The sequence below is a fragment of the Patella vulgata genome, chromosome 2 (genome assembly GCF_932274485.2).
Source record: "Patella vulgata chromosome 2, xgPatVulg1.2, whole genome shotgun sequence".
Lineage (NCBI taxonomy): Eukaryota > Metazoa > Mollusca > Gastropoda > Patellidae > Patella > Patella vulgata.
In genome coordinates this window covers 59,450,032-59,468,529 of record NC_065880.2, presented here as the reverse complement: position 1 = coordinate 59,468,529, position 18,498 = coordinate 59,450,032, and the positions used below count along the sequence as shown (strand labels likewise).

Here is an 18,498-nt window from a genome sequence, read left to right as displayed (position 1 = left end):
TGCTTGGCAGTGTTGCAGGACAGAGGGCCTGACAAGGACAGCTGTCTAGTCGTTCGGATGGGACGAAAATCTGAGGTCCCATGTACACAAAATGAAATGAAATGGGGTTTAACATCCTACTGTTCTGCTCCTAATCCGGGCTAATGAAGATGGGCCTACACCATACAGTGTGCTATGAGGGAAATTTTGCCCGGGCAGCGGCACAACAGAATACTCTTATATCGAATTCCAACTACCAAGGGATCGTTTACGTGCACTCCAATGTGTACAATATCAAGTTACTGTAGTCACAGACAGGAATAATAAGGAGAATGTGTTTGTGCACTGCACAGGTTTCTAGTCTTTCGGATGGGACGAAAAACTGAGGTCCCATGTACACATCGGCATGCATGTTAAAGATCCCCTGACAGTTGGAACTCAATATATGAGTAGGCCTTAGCACAGCTGTCCGGATAAAACTCCCTTGTAGCACACTGGCGTGGTTGAATGGCTAATGGTTAACTTTCAAGTTAACACACTGGCTAACTAACGAGGGGTCCGATCCTGGTATAGAATTTTCCCCTTGTTTGTAATGTAGGACAGTGTCTAGTCCTTCAAATAGGACAAAAAATCAAGATCTTGTGCTCATGTTGCATGTGCATGTAAACGAAACCTTGACAGCTGGAATTCGAAATGAGAGTAGGTCATTCATTCATTCCTTTTTCTCTTTATGTGTCGCTTACAGGCTGAAATTCTTAAAGGAGTTAAAAGGTTCGATCCCTGCATTGGCCGAGAAAGTGATGCGTGACGTAGGGCCTGATAAGGACACCTGTCTAGTTGTTCGGATCCGATGAAAAACTGAGGTCCTGTTGACACATTAGTGTGCACGTAAAAGATCCCTTGACAGTTGGAATTCGATATAAGAGTAGGTCGTAGTGCCGCTGTACGGGCAAAATGTCCCTCATAGGACACTGTATGGCACATGCCCGTCTTCATTAGCCCAGTTCGGAGCAGAACAGTAGGACGTTAAACCCCATTTCATTTCTATTGTTGGGCACCTGGAAATGGACAAAAATGGGTAGCAAGGCATATAATAATATAACATGAATGTATATAAACTGAATAAAGTTCAGTCTTATCTGGTTTTACTGTATATTTTAATCAATTATGTTCGACAAAATATGCAAAAAGCCCAAATTGAATGACAGTCTTTGGCGTCTGCTTATTCTAGTCCACACCAGTATTCTCCTGTGGGATATGGTTAGCCTTCTTCATCGAGTCGCTTCATTACAAATGGTGCTCATGTTTTTAAACTGACATTTGTTTACGTAAGAAAACTAAGGATAAAAAATGACAGTAATTTAATTGTTAGTATCATGAAATTAAACTGACATTTGTTTTACTTTATACAACTAATATCAGGTTTATGTTAGAAAACTAACATTAGATTTATGTTATAAAATTAACGTTAGATTTACGTTAGAAAACTAACGTTAGATTTACGTTAGAAAACTAACGTTAAATTAACGGTTAAAATTATGACATAAAAGTAACGTTATATTAACGTTAGAAAACTAACGTTATATTAACGTTAGAAAACTAACGTTAGATTTACGTCAGAAAACTAACCATAAACTAACGGTTAGAAACCTGATGTAAAATTTACGTTAGAATAACGTTAGAATTATAACCAATAATACATATATAATTATTATGTCTGAATTCCAACTATTTATCAATTGTTAGAATGTGCACACACTTGTAATTTTATTTAATCAAGAAGTATTTAAAGCGAAAAAAATTGGTTAGTAATCCGTCATAAAGTTTACGTTACATTTACGTCATTTTCTGACGTAAAAGTAACCATAACCATTATGACGTAAAAGTAACGTAAATTTAACCAAAGAATTTTACCATTATTGGACGCTAACCAAAATCTAACCATAATGACGTAAACTTTACGTAAATCTAACCATCAATGTTAACTGGGTAGCTAGTTAGAGATTAGCGTTAACTAAGTTTGGTATTCTCAAAATTCAGATTAGCTAATCTTTGACTATAATTTTTTGTAATCAATGATTAAAATTCATGTTTAAACTTTGATTATAATTAAAAATTTAATCAATGATTAAATATAATCAGTGATTGAAAAGTATGTTAGGCGCAATCTTCACCCCTCGCGCAGATTGCACTCCGCGCGCGCAGATTGCAATCTGCGCTTATCTAGCTGGCGCGCAGATTGCCAACTTTGCGCTGATTACCCCACGATGTTTTTAGAGATATTGTACGTAGTGTGTCAGACGCAACTATATATTCTATTATATATGACCTGCCTCCTGTGGTCTTTGTAGTGAAATAATTTTCAAAATCACTGCATAATTATCGTGTGTGCTTAGAAAATAAGATTTTTAATTCTAATCAGCAGTATCTCATAATCGGTGCTGACCACGTGACTGAATGTCAAAAATATTTGCTGTAGTGTCATAGGCGTAGAATTCAGGGGGACATAACAGAAAATTGCCCGAAATCAATACCGTTTTTTCGGGCATACATATCATAAGAGAGCTTCGGGCATATTTTCGGGCATGCAGTGGACAAGAAAAAGACGAGAAAATACTTTTCGGGCAGTGTGGATCTCATAGAAATAAGTTAGTTATATTTTTTCTCTAAACGTTAATAGAAAAAAAAAAGGTCGAATTTTTCATTGCCACGTTAGCCTAAATATATGTCACTTCCGGTACCAATGAAACCATTAAACAGGTTTCCACATAAGCATTGCACACATCAAATAAAATGGAAGCCGAATCAACCAAATCCAGAAATATCAATTCATTTTATACATTTGTTACATGTAAGTGTACAGTACTTCCGGTGATAATGAAAATGTTCAATTAGTTTTATGAAATCATAAATGGCATAAGGCATCACATGGTGAAAATTTTATGTAAATCAAATAATAATTGCCACTTTTATAGACCAAAAACCTTGAAAGTGACTTGTAGCTATTTCTCTGCATCCGTACAAGTTAGAAACCATTTTCTGCTATCTTTATGATCGTATGGGTTCAATCTATTTGTTGATTGGAATCAAATATCATAATTTTAAAAACATTACAAATCAGACTCATTTGAATAAAATATCTGTTTTGAAAGCTAAAAATACAGTTTTTGCCAAAATGATGTTACTTCCGGTGATAATGAAAATCTTAAATTACTTGTATGAAATCGTAAATGGCATTAGGTATCACACAGTGAAAATTTAATGAAAATCGAATAATAATTGACACTTTCATGGACCAAAAACCTTGAAAAGTGACCTGTTGAAAATCGCCTATTTCTTCGCAACTGAACAAGGTAAAAATCATTTTATGATATCTATATGATCCTATGGGTTCATTCTATTAGTTGATTTGAATCAAATATCAAAATTTTAAACAAATAACAAACACGACTCATTTGAATCAATTATATGTTTCGAAGGCTTTAAATACAGTTTTTGCCCAAATTACGTCATTTCCGGTGATATTGAAAATGTTAAATTAGTCTGACCTAGTTAAAATTGACATTACGAATCCAATGGTGTAACTTTTATGATAATCCAATAATAATTGACTCTTTTACAGGCAAACTAGCGTAAATAGTGACTCATGCAAAATTGCCCATCTCTCGGCAACTGCTCATATTACAAACTAATTTTCACATACATTCTCTTTGTATGGATTATTGCTACAAGTTTATGAAAGTTGCGAAGAAATATTTTAATAATGAAAAGCCTGAATGGGTTGTAAATAGCTCATTTTTTCACCTTTTTTTACCTTTAAATTGAAATGACCCGAAAACGAAATCGAAATTAAAAAAAATGAGTCCGATGTTTTCTGCGCCTTTACAGGGCACACCCTCTTTCAGTTATACCAAATTTGAGAAAAATAATATTTGTTTTCAAAAAGTTGTACCGAACTCTCAAAATTGTAGTTTTTGTTACATTTATGTCACTTCTGTTGCCGAAAGGCAACTTTACCGGTAACAAAAAAAATGACATTTTGGACCACGGAGCATATGATCTTTGTTTTACAAATCGAGCAATAAATAATTAATCCAGGACTGAAAAACTGAATTAGCCAATGGCGGCATTTTTGGTCAAATCAGATGACTCTTTAAACCTGGGCAAAATACCACATAAAAATATTCATAAATAAAAAAGTTTTTTGTAAAAATTTAAATTTTCAAAATTTGGCGCCTAATATTTCCAAAGATTCGTCGAAAATCAAAAATCTAAACTACCGTAGCTATGTGCCCTGTCTCAGACTATGTCTAAATGTATCCAATGTTAAAATCCGACGATTATTGTTAATATTACTGCAATATTTCAAAAAACGACAACTTTGGCGTTTCGGACATTTCGCACAGTCGTAGAACGTTCGAAATAGCTTTAATCTCTAAGTCACACCCACTTTCCCAGTAAAACTGAAGACATCGAATTGATCCGACAAGTAGTTTCTGAGATATGCTCAAGTGGAAAAAAAAAAAAAAAAATAATAAGAATAATCTTAAGAAAAACAATCGTGTTTCACACAAGCTACGCAGTGTGAAACCCTAAAAAATATAAAACGCCCTGATCCCTTATCATTTTTGTTAAAATGATTGTCTTAAATTAGAACTTGAATAGGTTTTTTTGTGTGGTCTTACCATATATATAAGAAAAATAAACAATTCAAACTTTTTATATCTTAGTATAGGCCAACATAGTGGGTTATATACTAAGCAGCAAAAGAAACGCCAGGTTGGTATGTTACTCTGAATAGACGCATTGCATAAAACTTGCCAAATGTTTTTATTGTATATTTGTGACCACATCTCCAACTTTACCTGAGCAATAAGGCTCTTTCCGAAACACAGAATTGAACCCAGGAAATGTTCTCAAAAACGCAACCTGACTTCTGAGATGTTAATGTGTTCTCAATGATTTTCATGTAACTCATTCTGCACGTGCTGTTCACTGGGTCCAGCCCTATACCTGGTTGAATCATTCACACTACAACGGCAGCAGCATGTCACAACTCACACAGCTCAGAGGAACCATGCGCTTGGAAACCTCGAAGCTGGCCACACTCCCAAAGCCGTTGCCAATCACTTCCAGGTCAATGTTCGGACCATCTACAGGCTTCAGCAACGCTTTTGGGCCACCAACACCACGGATGATCTCCCCTGAACTGGTAGACCAAGGGTTATCACAGGCATCTGAGACAGCACGTCCGACAGTGGGAACATGCGGAAGACCCATCAGTACGCTGACGTCTCACCAGAGGGAACATCCATTGCCGTAGACCTTACCGTGGACCGATTCTCACCATCGACGTGATTGTCTACAGTTTGCCAAACAACACCAGAACTGGCAACGCAGGCAGTATTGGGTATCAACTGCAGATGGCAGGACCAGAATATGGCTTCGAAGTGGCCAGCATTATTCTGACCAATTTGTCATGGAACGATATTCATGGGGAGGTCCAAGCATAATGGTTTGGGGTGGAATCGGCCTGAACCAGAGAGTGGGTCCTGTGGTGTTCCAAAATCTTGGTCCAGAGAGAGGGGGCGACATCACAGCAGTGCGCTACATCGATCAAGATCTCAGACTCCACGTCATACCACATTTAGCACGTCATCGAAACACAGCCGATGGATTGCGCCAGGCTTTTCGGAGAGTGTGGTTCCAGGTGCCAATGGCGTTCATCAATCGTCTGGTCCACTCCATGTACAATTGCTGCGCTGCTGTTATTGATACTCGCGCTGGACACACCAGATACTGATGTATAGACTGTACAGACTCTAAACCTCGTAATGTCTTGGAATTGTGATGAATTAATCACTAATGTGTCAACATACTGTTCACAAAAAATTGTTTTGATCCATTTAGTAAGTCGTTTTCTAGAATGATTTGATTTTAAAGTGCCTCTCTAATTTTAAAATCATACTGACATGTTTTTTTGCTGTTTAGTATATATATATATAACCAGCAGTTGCCATGCAAGATACGCCCACATTTTGCAAGAGGTGGACAGAAAAGAAAAAAAAATGTGATTTTTTCATACAATCAGATATTACACATAATTAACCAGTAAGTTATGGTCCGATATGCGCTAATATTGAAAGGAACTGAGATCTTTGGGATATAAACATATATTTCATCAAAATCGGACAAAAAAATGTGACCTCTAGTGGGTCCACAACCTTTGTATTATATTTTACACTGTTTGCGTACATGGAGCAGCCATTTTGTCGGCAGTTTTGTTTCGATACGATTTTCCCGAAATTTCAACTCAACCTTCATTATGGTGTAATGGTGATATATTTAAATGGTTTTTAAATCAGATAAAAATTGTGATTATTTGCACAATTGGGGGCCATAATCCAGAGACTTGTAGTCTGATATGCGCTAATATTGTAAGGAAACAAGATCTTTGAGATATAAACATATTTTTAAGTTTCATCAAAATCGGATAAAAATTGTCCACAACCTTTGTATTACATACTTTTACACTATTTGTGTTCAAGGAGCGGCCATTTTGTTGGGCAGGTTAAAACACATATACTGAGCGCCATGGAAAACGCATCACTTTTTTTTCCCAAATATTTTATTACTAGGTGGTTTTGTATGTATAATATTATGCAATACTATGAACTATTGTTTCACACAATGCTCCCAAACGCAAAAAATATCGGCCCGTGTGCTAAAAAAAAATAGCACGAGATGCACATGAAAAACCCAATATTCACGTGCAGCATTGTGTGTGAGCCCTTTAAAAGCATGTTTTCAACTTAATGTGCAGTACATGAACTGTGAAACGTCAATCTGTCGTAATTTGTTGTTGGACGTGTGAAGGAATCGAGCTAGAGATGCCGAGACTTACTGAAAATCAACGGAATGAAGCCATGGGAATGTCCAGGGCTGGCATGTCTACACATGCTATTGCCAGACACTTCAATTGTCATCAGTCCACTATTGTAAGGTTGGTGGAACATGTTTGAGTTACTGGATCAACACATGATCGTCAACGACCTGGTCCACAACGTGTTACAACCCAGACTCAAGACCGCTACATCCGGGTCACTCATCTGCGTGACAGATTCCGCCCAGCGACTCGAACAGGTGCAGCAGTCGTCGGAAGACAAGGACCAGTAAGTGCCAACACTGTAAGACGTCGTCGAAGAGAAGTAGGACTCGGTGCACGACGACCTTATGTTGGAGCTATCCTCAGGGATCATCACCGTCAGTGGCGTTTGATATGTACGGTGAAAATTATAAAAATCAAATTATATTAAAATTGACTTGGGTGAAAATTATAAAAATCAAATTATATTAAAATTGACTTGGGTGAAAATTATAAAAATCAAATTATATTAAAATTGACTTGGGTGAAAATTATAAAAAAACAAATTATATTAAAATTGACTTGGGTGGAAATTAAAATTGACTTGGGTGAAAATTATAAAAAAACAAATTATATTAAAATTGACTTGGTTGAAAATTATGAAAAACAAATTATATTAAAATTGACTTGGGTGAAAATTACAAAAAAACAAATTATATTAAAATTGACTTGGGTAAAAATTAAAAAGAACAAATTATATCATATTTCATGTCCCTTATCAGCCACCGTAGATATGGACTCAAGGACACCAGACATGGAGAAGAGTAGACTGGCAAAGTGTGCTCTTCAGTGATGAGAGTCACTTTCATCTTTTATCACGCTGATGACCGTCAACGTGTGTGGAGACGTCTTGGGGAACGTCTTGCAGACTGCTGCGTCTTCGAAACGAATCGATGGGGTGGGGGAAGTGTAATGGTGTGGGGAGGCTTCACATTTCATCACCGGACCGCCCTACACATTTGCAGGGGTCGCGTTAATGCTGTAGCCTACCGTGATGATGGCCCGTGGAGGACACACGTGCAAATGACATCTGTGTCGTACTTTTGGTTTTGACCCCTCTGACTTTGTACCCTTGATTACAGATTAAAAATCCATAAGTGTACAAATGTGTTGTTATTGATGTGTTCCCATTTGAATATTGTTCACAATAAGAAGTAAAATAAATAAGATATGTTTACAGGATCATTTTGTTATACGAAAAACTAAGTGATGCGTTTTGCGTTTTCCATGGCGCTCAGTATATTTTAAGTTTCATCAAAATTGAATCAATATTGTGACCTCTAGAGGGTCCACAACCTTGATATTAGATACTTTAATACTATTTGCGTACAGGGAGTGGCCATTTTGTCCGGCAGTTATTAGAGCCATAAAGTGAGTAGTAATTATCGGAAATTGTTGAAAATCAATAGGCTTCTTCGTCTCATGACCGTTAACACTGTGTATAAATTTAAAGTCAACTGGATATTAACTTCAGTCTCTAGAGCATCCACAAGCAATTGTGGACGCTGGACCATGGATGGACGGCATATACGACCACATTTCAATGTCAGCTTATAAAAACACAAATTACACACAATATTATAAAGACGTGTTATCTAATGACAGAAACTGGAGTATTTTGTGATTGTCTTGTAGAATGATATCTAGAAGCACCAGATGATAATGTCAGTTCATATGGATCTAAATCTGTATAAACTCTTTTTCTCTCATCTATAAGTATAAAGATACAGAGATATTACACATAATTAATATAACATTTGTTGAAACCCCAAGGTAATTAAGATTCATTCTTTCATTCAAAAGGGTTTACACAACAAAAACCGCCTTAACTTCACTCGCAACATATTTACAAAGACTACAACCTGTTAGAAATGCCTTAATCATTTTAAAACTAGGTTATTGCAATTTATTTTTTTAAGTATGGTAAATTACTAGCCAAATCCATAAACATTCTTCAAAAAATACAAAGTAATGCAGCTTATATCGTTTCCAAAATCCACAGCAGAGAATATTTTTTTTAGACTGGTGTTCAGTTAGATCTGAAGAAAGTACATCTCTTACAGAAATAGGCAAAATGAACTAGCTAGATAATATATTACCTGTTTTTTGTTCTGAATGTGCGCTTGTGGCTAAATCTTTCCATCCTGTCCAATAGCTGTAATATGATACAAATGAGTTATTACAGAAATACAAGCCAACAAAAAGGCTGTCAGTTTTTTTTATTACAAACATGCTTGGAGAAAATTCAAATTTAGATCAGAGTTTTGAAAAATTATAGGAGAGAAAATGAATATGCCTGGATCTCCAAAATTAAGGTTGCTCATTTAAACAAATTTTTAGTCAATTCAGGAAACACCAACTGGTTTCTTTATTTTCTTTCCATTTTATATAACTGTCAAGTTTTATTTTTGTCATGTAATGGAAATCACAAGCAATTATTATTCAACTTACTCCTCAAAATTAAGACTAGTTGTCCAATCAAGAAGTTCATCCACTTCCCATTCTTCTAGAGCTTCTGGACCAATATTATCTATAGTAGCTACCATACCACCTGCTGCACCCTCTATTAGTTTAACAGTTTCTATATCATGTGATCTAGCCTTTAACATACCTTCTTTATACCTAGACACAAAATTAATTTGATTATTTTCCAAATATTAAAGAATACACCCACACAGCAACTTTGTCTCAAATGCAGCTTATCTAAAAGGAAAACTTGGATGTTGAGCAAATTTAATAAAGATGTAGGATCTTTGAAGAAATCTAATCTCTAAGGTTCATCCTCTTACGACTCCATTGCTTCCAACCAAATTTGAAAAAAAATCTGCCGAAACTAGCCTTTGTCGCATTCACAAGGTTCTTGGCAAAGGGGGGATAACTCAGAACGAAAGGATGCAGATTATGAATATTGATAGGGATTGATGACCCCCTATGCTTCAAGCCAAATATGAAAACGGAAAGTCACAGATTGCTTAATATCCATATGGTTCATCCTTTCATGAACCGAAGGCTTCCCATGAAATGTGAAAGAAATTTGTTAAAGATAGGTTGCCAGGCAACGAAACATACGCCCACATCAGCTAAATCGTCCGGGCAGTCAACATGAGTTGTCGCATATTTTTACTTTTTTCGGTAATGAAAATTTATAATACACTAAAATAATTAAGTAATTATCAGAAAATCATTAGAATTTGTTTGGTTTTTATAAAGTTCTGCCCCATGCTAACGTTTAGTATACGATACATTTAATATCATGGATTTAGCTGTTCAATCTATCAAAATTCATTGAAAATCAATATACCTGTTCGTCTAAAGACCTTAAACTCTGTAGATCAATTTGAAGTCAATCAGATGATAGTTAGCCTCCAGAGCATCACAAGATTTTTCAAAGTGATCAAGGGCCATAACTTTGGCAGTAATTATCGGAAATCGTTGAAAATCAATAGGATTCTTCGTCTCATGACCTGAAACACTCTGTCAATCAGATATTATCTTTAGCCTCTAGAGCGTCCATAAGATATTTTGAAGTGATCAAGGGCCATAGTCTGGCATTAATTATAGGAAATCGCTGAAAATCAATAGGATTCTTCGTCTCATGACCTTAAACACTGTGTATCAATTTGAAGTCAATCAGATATTAACTTTAGCCTCTAGAGCGTCCACAATTGCTTGTGGACGTTGGACGGACGGAGGCGACGACAAAATACGACCACATTTCAATGTGGGCGTATAAAAACAACAGCCTCTATCTTGTTCACAATATTTTTGGAAAAGGGGGATAACTATAATGCAAAGACTGAATGCTGAAAATCAATAAGGTTCATCCTCTTATTACCTCAATGCTTCCTATTAAATTTGAAGAACATCTATTAAAAAACATAGCCTCTAGCGTGTTCACAAGCCTTTCAGCAAAGGGGGATACTCCGGATTGGAAAGTCGTGGAAAGCTAGAAATCGAAAGGGTTTGCCCTCTCATGACCACATTTCTTGCAATCAAATTTGAAAAAAAAAATGTAGCCGATTTACAGATATAATGAATTTTCGACTTTTTTCAAAGATTGTGGCCCTTTTGGACCATTTATACTATATTGAGGCTTTTAAATTTGGATTCATACCATAGACCACCGTTAGGACTCTAAGTAACAGAATTTAAGAAAGGAAATAAAAGCGTCTGAATAGGCTCCAAAAAGGAAAATAATAGATTTTCAGCGTTTCATTATATATTGCCTAACCCGCGAATTTTACCATTTAGATGTCACAAGATCGTCCATGTTCTAACAATCCAATGACACTTTAGTTGTTTTGATTCGGTGGAATCTGGCGTAGTAATCACTTTTTCCGCAAGATCGCCATTTTTTTACTTTTTATGTTTTTTTTCTCAAAATATTGGAAATTTTTCCGACTACTTCCGGTTTTTGGATCATTGTCAGGATAGCTTTAACAAGTTGTTTGGTTACCTTACCTTCTGTACAAGAAGTTTCAGAATAATCCATTCAGCTGTTTTCCAAAGTAAGAAAATTAGAAGAACATTTTCAGTAATCTAAGGATTTTTCAACTTTTTTCCAAGATTGAGGCTCTTTTTGGACAACTTATGTTATTTCAATGCTTTTATTTTTGGACTCATAGTAAAAAAAAGTTTAAGAAGAAACGTAGTTGTTGTGTTTGAGAAAAAGGCCTCTCAAAATGCTCCAAAACGGAAAATACTAGATTTTCGGCATACCATAATTTATTTTCTAGCCATCTAAATCGTATCATTCAGATGTCATATGATAGTCCATTAATGGGGCTGTCCAGCGACACTTTAGTTCTTTTGGTCCGCTAAGATCTGATGGAGAAATCAAGTTTTTCACAAGAGCGCTATTTTTTTTTTAACCTTTTTCTTCATTTTTTGAATATGTCCGGTATGGAGATTATTGTCGGGATAGTTTTAATAACCAATTTGGGCAATTAGATAGCGACAGGGCTTAATTTATTTTCTAGTCATCTAAATCGTATCATTCAGATGTCATATGATAGTCCATTAATGGGGCTATCCAGCGACACTTTAGTTCCTTTGGTCCGCTAAGATCTGATGGAGAAATCAAGTTTTTCGCAAGAGCGCTATTTTTTTTTAACCTTTTTCTTCATTTTTTGAATACGTCCGGTATGGAGATTATTGTCGGGATAGTTTTAATAATCAATTTGGGCAATTAGATACGACAGGGCTTAATTTATTTTCTAACCATCTAAATCGTATCATTCAGATGTCATATGATAGTCCATTAATGGGGCTATCCAGCGACACTTTAGTTCCTTTGGTCCGCTAAGATCTGACGGAGAAATCAAGTTTTTAGCAAGAGCGCTATTTTTTTTTTAACCTTTTTCTTCATTTTTTGAATACGTCCGGTATGGAGATTATTGTCGGGATAGTTTTAATAACCAATTTGGGCAATTAGATAGCGACAGGGCTCTGTAATGATATATTACATTGTCTGATCAGATAAAATGGCCCTGAGAAATCCTATGTTCAAAAGTGCCAAAAATTCAAAAATGTCAAAATATCGAAAATTAAATTTCAATAAAGAAATAATAGAGCATTTTCTAAAATTTGACGATTTTTTAACTTTTTTCGATTTTCAGTCCGTTATTTTACCTATTCCAGACACTTCAAAGTCTTATTGGATGGATTCATGCACACGACTACCGGGGGACTCTCGATAGAGAAAGTAAAAAAAAAATTTGTAGATTAAGTTTTTGAGATAAAGGCGTCCAAAAACGCTTAAAATCAGAAAATACTTGATTTTCAGCTTGTCATATTTTGCTGCTTGGTTATAGTATCCGTATAAATTGGGCACCATACGACAGTCCATTCCTCGGGCCACTCAACGAAAGCTTAATTCGTCGGAGAAATCAAGTTTTTTCCCAACACACCCATTTTTTGCGTTTGTTTCGCGACTACTTCCGATTTCCGGATCGTTGTTGAAATTGCTTTACCAACCGGTCTGACTATATAGCTTTATGTTCCAGTAGTTTCAGAAACATCAATTGAAGCTTTCAAAAAAATATAAGGGTTATAAAATGGACAGAAAATTCGAAAAAAATCGAAAAATAAAAGGCGATAAATCTGAATGAAAATTATATTATTGGAATCGGATAGACTTCAGGTATCCAAAAATGTAGGTCAAATTTGAAATTTTTGCAGAATAACAAAAACTGTCTAGTAAACAACGTATTTTCAAAATTCGAACGACAAAAGCCATAGATTAATGTTCGAAATTGAAAAATGTGAGATAGCCATTATCTCGGAAAAGATTCGGGGTTTCCGAAAATGTCATTTGTTTGAAAATAGGTAAAGAATTGATGAAACTACGGCCGATTTTCGATTTCGGAAAAAAGTACAAAATTCGGTTACTTCCGGTATACGCAGAAGTTTCAAAATTGTTTTATCAAGTAGCCACATGGTTTCCCAATAGAAAATTTGGTTCCAGACCGATATCTGTTTTCGATCATGGAGAAATAGGCTCCCGTGGAAAAAAAAAATAATAACTAGACCTGCAAGCAGCACTGAACCGGCTTTCAGGAATCAGACAGGAAGTGTGTCATACAATAGCCCATTTATCGAGCTACCAAACGATACTTTAGATGTTTTGAGCCGGTCACACCCGACGATGAAATCCCAATTGTTGCAAGAGCACCGATATTTTTACTGTCTTTTTTTTTTTAATTATCGAATATTTTTTTTACTACTTCCTGTTTACGGATCATTATCGGGATAGATTTAACAAGTGGTATGGGAACTTAACTTCATGTACCAGAAGTTTCAGAAAGATCCATTGGACAGTTTTACCTCCCTTATACCATTAGAAGCAGATTTACAGATATAACGATTTTTCGACTTTTTTCAAAGATTGTGGCCCTTTTAGACTATTTATACTATATTGAGGCTTTTAAATTTGGATTCATACCATAGACCACCGTTAGGACTCTAAGTAACTGAATTTAAAAAAGGAAATAAGAGAAGTTTTCGAAGTAAAAGCGTCTGAATAGGCTTCAAAAAGGAAAATAATAGATTTTCAACGTTCCATTATATATTGCCTTACCCGCGAATTTTACCATTTAGATGTCACAAGATCGTCCATTGTTCGAACAATCCAATGACACTTTAGTTGTTTTGATTCGGTGAAATCTGGCGTAGTAATCACTTTTTTCGCAAAATCTCCATTTTTTTAATTTTTACGGGTTTTTTTCTCAAAATATCCGAAATTTTTTCGACTACTTCCGTTTTTTTGATCATTGTCGGGATAGCTTTAACAAGTTGTTTGGTTACCTTATCTTCTGTACAAGAAGTTTCAGAATAATCCATTCAGCTGTTTTCCAAAGAAAGAAAATTAGAAGATCATTTTCAGTAATTTAAGGATTTTTCAACTTTTTTTTACCAAGATTGAGGTTCTTTTTGGACCTCTTATATTATTTCAATGCTTTTATTTTTGGAGTCACGCCATAGTTCACCGATAGGACTCTGAGTAAAAAATGATTAAGAAAATAATTAGTTTTCCTTTTCGAGAAAATGCCGTCTCAAAATGCTCCAAAACGGAAAACACTAGATTTTTGGTGTACCATTATTTATTTTCTAGCCATCTAAATCGTATCATTCAGATGTCATATGATAGTCCATTAATGGGGCTATCCAGCGATACTTTAGTTCTTTTGATCCGCTAACATCTGATGGAGAAATCAAGTTTTTCGCAAGAGCGCTATTTTTTTAAATCTTTTTCTTCATTTTTTTAATTCTTCCGGTATGGAGATTATTGTCGGGATAGTTTTAATAACCGGATTGGCTTATCAAAAAGCCACAGGGCTATGTAATGAAATATTACATTGTCTGATCAGATAAAATGCCCCTGGGAAATCCTATGTTCAAAAGTGTCAAAAATATCAAAATGTCAAAAATTAAATTTCAATAACTCAATACATATTATACATGGTTATAATCGTAATTAGGACAGCTGTCTGAATGTATAACTTTTTTTTAAAAATCTGTTAAAATAAAGAAATAATAGAGCATTTTCTAAAATTTGACGATTTTTTTAACTTTTTTCGATTTTCAGTCCGTTATTTTACCTATACCAGACACTTCAAAGTCTTATTGGGTGGATTCATGCACACGACTACCGGGGGACTCTCGATAGGGAAAATTTAAGAAAAATCCTTGGAGTAGTTTTCGAGATATAGGCGTCCAAAAACGCCCCAAATCAGAAAATACTTGATTTTCAGCATGTCATATTTTGCTGCCCTCTCATAGGATTCGCGTTTTTCCCAAAAGCACCCATTTTTTGCGTTTTCTTCAAAATATCAGACAATTTTTCGACCACTTCTGGTTTAAGGATCCTTGTTGAAATAGCTTTATCAGTTGGACTTGGACTATAACTTCATGTTCCAGAAGTTTCAGAAACGTCGATTCGGCCATAAAAGGAAACTCGGGCTCACAAAATGGGCAGAAAATTTGAAAAAAATCGAAAAATAAAGGGTGATAACTCTGAATGAAAGTTATATTTCTGGAATCAGATTGCCTTCAAGTACCCAAAAATGTAGGTCAAATTTGAAAATTTTGAAAAATAACAAAAATTGTCTCTGAAACAACATTTTTCATTTTTCGAACGATAGAAGTCAGCGACGAAGTTTCGAAATTTTTAACTGCTATCGTCCGAGAAAAGACTCAGGGTTTCTGAAAATGTCATTTGTATGAAAATAGGTACAAAATTGACGAAGCTACGGCCGTTTTTTAATTTTTATGCACCACATGAAATTCGGCCACTTCCGGTCTGCGCAGAAGTTTCAAAAATACTTTATCAAGTAGCCACCACATAATAATAATAATAATTTTAGTAAAAACAATAGTCTTTCAGACAAAAGTCTGAAAGCCTAATAATAAATTTGAAAAGAATCCATCAAAAACTGTAGCCTCTATCGCGTTCACAAGCCCTTTATTGACACACCGACGGACAGGGTGACAACATAATACACCCACATATAAAAACAAGATGGGAAATATATTGTCTGAGTTTAATGTTGTTTTTGAAATTGAAACTAACATGTAGTATAAATTCCATTGGAGTATGGAAGCCACGGTGGTTCTAATAAAGATGTATGCCATCAATTAAATTGGGATGATAAAATTATGAAGATTAGTCATATTTTAAACATGTGGCTTAAACATAAGATTACAATACATGGCAAAATTGTTGTCATACAGTCTCTACTGTTATCTAGACTTTGGTACACTGCAAGTGTCGTTATCCCTATCCCTAACAAAGCACGTGCTAGCCTATATCTGGAACAATAAGCCACCTCAAATACAATACTACTCGATAATCAGTAGCCGATTAGTAGGCGGTTTAGGCCTTCACAATATAGCTATGAAATCAGATGCTTTTTGTATCAAATGGTTAATAAAATACTTTGATTCTTTACATAACGCCATTTGGAATGATACAATGACATATTTTCTAAGGAAATATTCAATCTAGGTTTAAGTCACAATCTTTTAAAAATACATTATGATTATATATTTTAAAAGATTTACCCGTTTTCTATAGAACATTAATGTTAGCTTGGAATAAAATCAATGCCAATTCTATACCGAATCCTTGTAATATTTCTGATGTTTCATGCCAGCCTTTATTCTATAATCCATTAATAATTAATAATGGTAAGAAATTGCATTTTGATATTTTTAAATTGTCTAATATATGTAAAATATAATGATATATTATGTGAAACCTATTATTGATATTATACACTCATATTATATCATTATCTATACCACAGGACTGGGTAGACATTATTAATAATGAATGTTATACTGGAAAGAACCCAGAGTATATATTCAGTACTAAGGGACAAGTTGTACTACCCAAACAACTCACAACAAAATTCTGTTATAACTTACTGTTAGATAATTATTTTATACATTCTATGAAAATCTTAATTTTAATGTCCACTGGAAAAGTGTCCGGAAAAATGTCTTTCTGTGTTTTGAAGAACCTAAAATGGTCGAATTGGATTATAACATAGCCCACAATATAGTATGGACAATATCCAAATTACATAGTAATTTGTGTCCTGTATGTAAGGATAAGACTGAAGATTTAAAGCATTTATTTATTGAATGGTTAGATCTGCATTATTTTAAGTCAAGAATTAAAGAATTTATTAATCATTTATTACCATATAAGTTATGTGATCCTGATTTCTATCTATAAACGTAGAATGAGGTCCGTAGATAATAATGTAGAGGTTAATATTGTTAAACTATTCAAGAGTGTATTTAAACATACTTTAAATATAGTATGTAAATATTGCGATAACAATCGGATGAATATTATTCAAAATTTCATTTCACAATCTCTATGTAGGCCTATATTCTATGAACTGGACGGCACAAACTGTTGATTTGTAAATGTATATACAAACTGTTATCTACTAAATGATCGTATGCATGAGTAATAATGCATATTAGAACGATAGGTTGCCAGGCAACAAAACATACGTCCACAGCAGCTAAATCGTCCGAGCGGTCGACAAAGGTTGTCGCATATTTATTCCTTTGTAGGTAATTGGGGGCCTTTCCAAGCCAGTTCCATATTGTGAAAGATTGGTTGCCAGGCAATGAATCATACGCCCACAGCAGCTAAATCGTCCAAGCGGTCGACAAGGGTTGTCGCAAATTTATTCTTTTGTAGATAACTGAGGGCATTTACTTACAAGACAATTTCATACAGTTCAGATTATAATTTTTGTCGTTTGAGGGTTCACAAGGTTCTACAAACTGAAACAAGGGTCTCAACTCTGGAAGTAATCTACAGAAATTGTTGAAATTTGACAGGCTTTTTCGTTTTACTAATTTAAATAATGCATATAAATTTCATACAGATCAGATGATCACTTTTGTCATTCAAATGTTCACAAGGTTCACAATCGCCATAACTCTAAACATTATTGATGGAAATTGCTGAAATTCAACAGACCTCTGTTTCACAAATTTAAATGATGAACATAAATTTCATACATATCGGATGATAATTATCATCAATCGAGCATTAACAAAGTTGAACAAAGTGAAACAAAGGCCATAACTCTAGAAGTAATTAGTGTAAAGTGAAACGAGCCATAATTCGTTGGAGCGTTCACAAGAAATTGCGGGCGACGGACGAACAGAAAGACAGATGGACGGACAGACAGGGGCGACGGCAATATACATCCACATTTCCATGTGGGCGTATAAAAAGGAGTTACTCAGAAATAGATATTATGCATAATACTTTTCGGAACACTTAATTAGGCCAGACCAATTTATTTTCTTGTTTTACGGATTTTTTCTGGAAAAATCTGTAAAGGCAGGAGGGAAAAAAAAAAAAAAAAAAAAAGACCAAAATTGTGTAAAGGGCAGGGGGAAAAAAAAAAAAATACCCCCAGAAGTTTTTGAGCTAAAATGGAGTGAAAATTCAAGTTTTATGGAATAACGGTATTATTTGTCACTTTATATTTATCATAATAACTATTAGAGTTTGGGGTTCACTGAATTTTTTGGTGATGATGGAAAAATCCAAAATGGCG

The 18,498-nt window shown here is 34.9% G+C and overlaps 1 protein-coding gene across 8 annotated transcripts in view; it reads right to left on the bottom strand.

Annotated features, from left to right (window-relative positions):
- Positions 1-4,683: 4,683 nt before the first annotated feature.
- The window catches only part of LOC126811172 (uncharacterized), a 213,723-nt gene continuing 199,908 nt past the window's right edge, over positions 4,684-18,498 (bottom strand). For all 8 annotated transcript variants that reach the window (XM_050536711.2, XM_056098848.1, XM_056098849.1 and 5 more), the window contains 3 exons: positions 9,356-9,526; positions 9,004-9,059; positions 4,684-8,614 (listed from right to left, as the gene is read on the bottom strand). In XM_050536711.2, coding sequence (XP_050392668.1) covers positions 8,496-8,614; positions 9,004-9,059; positions 9,356-9,526 — 346 coding nt within the window. In that variant the 3' untranslated portion in view covers positions 4,684-8,495. The remainder of the gene's footprint in view (positions 8,615-9,003; positions 9,060-9,355; positions 9,527-18,498) is intronic.